At 49.0% G+C, this 4661-nt stretch overlaps 1 protein-coding gene across 1 annotated transcript; it reads left to right on the forward strand.

Annotated features, from left to right (window-relative positions):
* Positions 1 to 1186: 1186 nt before the first annotated feature.
* Positions 1187 to 2127, forward strand: LOC141050030 (olfactory receptor 5AP2-like). The gene has a single exon (XM_073546865.1). The coding sequence runs from the start codon at positions 1193 to 1195 to the stop codon at positions 2120 to 2122; it is 930 nt and encodes a 309-aa protein (XP_073402966.1). The 5' UTR covers positions 1187 to 1192; the 3' UTR covers positions 2123 to 2127.
* The last annotated feature ends 2534 nt before the right edge of the window (positions 2128 to 4661 follow it).

A 4661-nucleotide genomic window follows, 5' to 3' on the forward strand; every position in this document is an offset into this window, starting at 1 on the left:
GGAGGAATCACACTGCCCATCACCCACACAGGAGGAAACACACAGCCCGTCACCCACACAGGAGAAATCACACTGCCCAACACCAACACAGGAGAAATCACACAGCCCGTCACCCACACACGAGAAATCACACAGCACGTCACCCACAAAGGAGAAATTCCCTAGCCAGGTAGAAAGAATCACACAACGCCACAGCCAAACAAGAGAAATCACACAGCACATCACCCAAACAGAAATAATCACACAGCCCGTCACCTACACAGGAGGAATAACACGGCCTGTCACCCTAAGTGTCATAGACCTGTCATTCACACAGCAAGGAATCACCAAACCCCTCACACAAGTGATAATAAAAATATCAATCTCTTTACAGCTACATGTGAGACTCATACATCCCATAACCCTTCAACTACACAGCTGTGTTTGGTGACGGAGCCTGTGACTATTAGTGGCGTGTGTGACTCTTAGCAGTGCAGGTTATTGACCCTCTGATTCTTACCGGTATGGATAACGGTCCTGTGACTATTAAGGGTGTGGGCGAAGGCCCTGTGAATCTTAGCGGTGTGGATGAAGGCCCTGTAAGTCTTAGAGGCGTGGGTGATGTCCTTGTGACAGCGGTGTGGGTGACGGGTCCGTGACTCTTAGCAGTGGGGGTGAAGGGCCCTGTGACGAGCTGTGTGACTCTTATCAGTGTGGGTGAAGGACTTGTGACTCTTAGTATCATGAGCAATGGGCCCTGTGACTCTTAGTGGTGTGGGTGAAGGTCCTGTGAATCTTAGTAGTGTGGATGAAGGACCTGTGACTCTTAGTGGTGTGGATGAAAGACCTGTGACTCTTAGCAGCATAGGTGATGGCCCTGTGACAGCAGCATGGGTGATGGGCCCTGTGACAGCGTTGTGAGTGACGAGCTGTGTGAATCTTAGTGGTGTGGATGAAGGACCTGTGACTCTTAGCGGCATGGGTGGTGGCCCTGTAACAGCGGTGTGGGTGACAGCCCTGTGACTTTTAGCAGTGTGGGTGGTGGGCCCCATGACTCTAAGCTAAGAGTCACAGGGTTTGTCACCCACACCGTTAAGACATACATGACCTGTCACCCAGTCAAGGGAGGATTTTTGGGCCCATCACCCACACACAGAAAGGTCCGTTCTTCATATATTTGTTTAATGTCTTATTTTCACAATTACAGAGGACAATGGAAGCCATCAACCAGACACAAGTTGCTATGTTCCTTTTTTCTGGACTGACAGACAACGAGAGGCTCGTCCCGTTCCTCTTCACGCTTTTCTTGGTGGTCTACACAGTGACTGTAGTGGGTAACATTGGCATGATGGCTCTTGTCCATGTTTCCACCACCCTCCATGGTCCCATGTACTTCTTCCTGTCTTATCTGTCCATGATTGACCTCTGCTACTCCTCAGTGGTGACGCCCAAGATGCTTTTAGACCTGCTTTCCTCGGTGAAGTCTATATCATTCACTGGCTGTGCCCTGCAGCTCTTCTTCTTTGCCGCCCTGGCGGTCACTGAAGCTCTCCTGCTCTCGAGTATGTCGTACGACCGGTACGTAGCCATCTGTTACCCTCTCCATTACGTGTCCATAATGACCAGGAGCAGATGTCTGGGCCTGATTCTCCTCTCCTCCTCCATTGGCTTCTTGCAGTCAACAGTGCAAACAGGCTGCATCTTCCATCTCCAATTCCACGGGCCAAACCTACTGGACCATTTCTACTGTGACATCCCTCCACTCCTCGCACTGTCGAACTCCAGCACCCTACTATGTGACATGGTAACCGTCTTCTTCACATGTTCCTGTGGGATCGGTTCTTTGGTAACTGTCTTGGTCTCATACAGTCTGATTATCTGCTCCATCCTGAGGATGAAGTCCACTGAGGGCCGGAAGAAGGCCTTCAGTACATGCTCTTCCCATCTCACTTGCGTCTCCATCTTCTACGGGACGGTCTTCTTCATCTATCTTCGTCCTCCAGCCACAGGCTTTGGGAGATGGGACAAGGTGGTCTCTGTGTTCTATTCAGTCATGATACCGATGTTGAATCCTATTATATACAGCTTAAGGAACCAGGAAGTGAAGAGGGTGATTGTGGAGGCCATGAGTAAATCTCCATGAGGCACCAGGGATTCTGAGCTCAATGGTCCTAGAAGATTCTCCAAAAAAACAAATGGAAGCAAATGAGGCAGCAGGAGGCCAACGAAAAAGGGAATATACATCCAAAACACATCATGGTTTGCCAGACAGCAAGAAAACATCTACTCAATTTGGGGAAGGCCACAAGAGGAACTGGAGATATAACTCAATTAGATTGATGGGTGAAAGTGAGGATATCCACTCACAGAAAAGGGTGGTTCCACGAATATCCCCACTGAAGACAATCCGGTCTGATGGGTGCTCTGCAAAATCAACATCTAAAACGGGACCATTTTCAGGAAAAGTCTGTCCAAAATGGAGCATTGATGGAAATATACTGCAGCTGCATCCCCCTCCTCTGTGATTATACTGTATACTGCAGCTGTATCCCCCTCCTCTGTGATTATGCTGTATACTGCAGCTGCATCCCCCTCCTCTGTGATTATACTGTATACTGCAGCTGCATCCCTCTCCTCTGTGATTATGCTGTATACTACAGCTACATCCCCCTCCTCTATGATTATACTGCAGCTGCATCCCCCTCCTCTATGATGACACTTTATACTGCAGCTACATCTCCCTCCTCTGTGATTATGCTGTATACTGCAGCTGCATCCCCCTCCTCTGTGATTATACTGTATACTGCAGCTGCATCCCCCTCCTCTGTGATTATACTGTATACTGCAGCTGCATCCCCCTCCTCTGTGATTATACTGTATACTGCAGCTGCACCCCCCTCCTCTGTGATTATACTGTATACTGCAGCTGCATCCCCCTCCTCTGTGATTATACTGTATACTGCAGCTGCATCCCCCTCCTGTGATTATACTGTATACTGCAGCTACATCCCCCTCCTCTGTGATTACACTGTATACTGCAGCTACATCCCTCTCCTCTGTGATTATACTGTATACTGCAGCTGCACCTCCCTCCTCTGTGATTACACTGTATACTGCAGCTGCATCCCCCTCCTCTGTGATTATACTGTATACTGCAGCTGCATCCCCTCCTCTGTGATTATACTGTATACTGCAGCTGCATCCCCCTCCTCTGTGATTATACTGTATACTGCAGCTGCACCTCCCTCCTCCGTGATTATACTGTATACTGCAGCTGCATCCCCCTCCTCCGTGATTATACTGTATACTGCAGCTGCACCCCCCTCCTCTGTGATTATACTGTATACTGCAGCTGCACCTCCCTCCTCTGTGATTATACTGTATACTGCAGCTGCACCCCCCTCCTCTGTGATTATACTGTATACTGCAGCTGCACCCCCCTTCTCTGTGATTATACTGTATACTGCAGCTGCTTCCCCCTCCTCTGTGATTATACTGTATACTGCAGCTGCATCCCCCTCCTCTGTGATTATACTGTTTACTGCAGCTGCACCCCCCTCCTCTGTGATTATACTGTATACTGCAGCTGCATCCCCCTCCTGTGTGATTACACTGTAAACTGCAGCTGTATCCCCCTCCTCTGTGATTATACTGTATACTGCAGCTGCACCCCCCTCCTCTGTGATTATACTGTATACTGCAGCTGCATCCTCCGCCTCTGTGATTATACTGTATACTGCAGCTGCATCCCCCTCCTGTGTGATTACACTGTATACTGCAGCTGTATCCCCCTCCTCTGTGATTATACTGTATACTGCAGCTGCACCCCCCTCCTCTGTGATTACACTGTATACTGCAGCTGCACCCCCCTCCTCTGTGATTATACTGTATACTGCAGCTGCACCCCCTCCTCTGTGATTATACTGTATACTGCAGCTACATCCCCCTCCTCTGTGATTATACTGTATACTGCAGCTGCATCCCCTTCCTCTGTGATTATACTGTATACTGCAGCTGCATCCCCCTCCTCTGTGATTATACTGTATACTGCAGCTGCATCCCCCTACTCTGTGATTATACTGTATACTGCAGCTACATCCCCCTCCTCTGTGATTATACTGTATACTGCAGCTGTATCCCCCTCCTCTGTGATTATACTGTATACTGCAGCTGCATCCCCCTCCTCTGTGATTATACTGTATACTGCAGCTGTATCCCCCTCCTCTGTGATTATACTGTATACTGCAGCTGCACCCCCCTCCTCTGTGATTATACTGTATACTGCAGCTACATCCCCCTCCTCTGTGATTATACTGTATACTGCAGCTGTATCCCCCTCCTCTGTGATTATACTGTATACTGCAGCTGCACCCCCCTCCTCTGTGATTATACTGTATACTGCAGCTACATCCCCCTCCTCTGTGATTATACTGTATACTGCAGCTACATCCCCCTCCTCTGTGATTATACTGTATACTGCAGCTGCATCCCCCTCCTCTGTGATTATACTGTATACTGCAGCTGCATCCCCCTCCTCTGTGATTATACTGTATACTGCAGCTGCACCCCCCTCCTCTGTGATTATACTGTATACTGCAGCTGCACCCCCCTCCTCTGTGATTACACTGTATACTGCAGCTGCATCCCCCTCCTCTGTGATTATACTGTATACTGCAGCTGCA

This window comes from Dendrobates tinctorius, unplaced genomic scaffold (assembly GCF_039654945.1).
Source record: "Dendrobates tinctorius isolate UK_male_01 unplaced genomic scaffold, ASM3965494v1 ptg000151l, whole genome shotgun sequence".
NCBI classification, from domain to species: domain Eukaryota; kingdom Metazoa; phylum Chordata; class Amphibia; order Anura; family Dendrobatidae; genus Dendrobates; species Dendrobates tinctorius.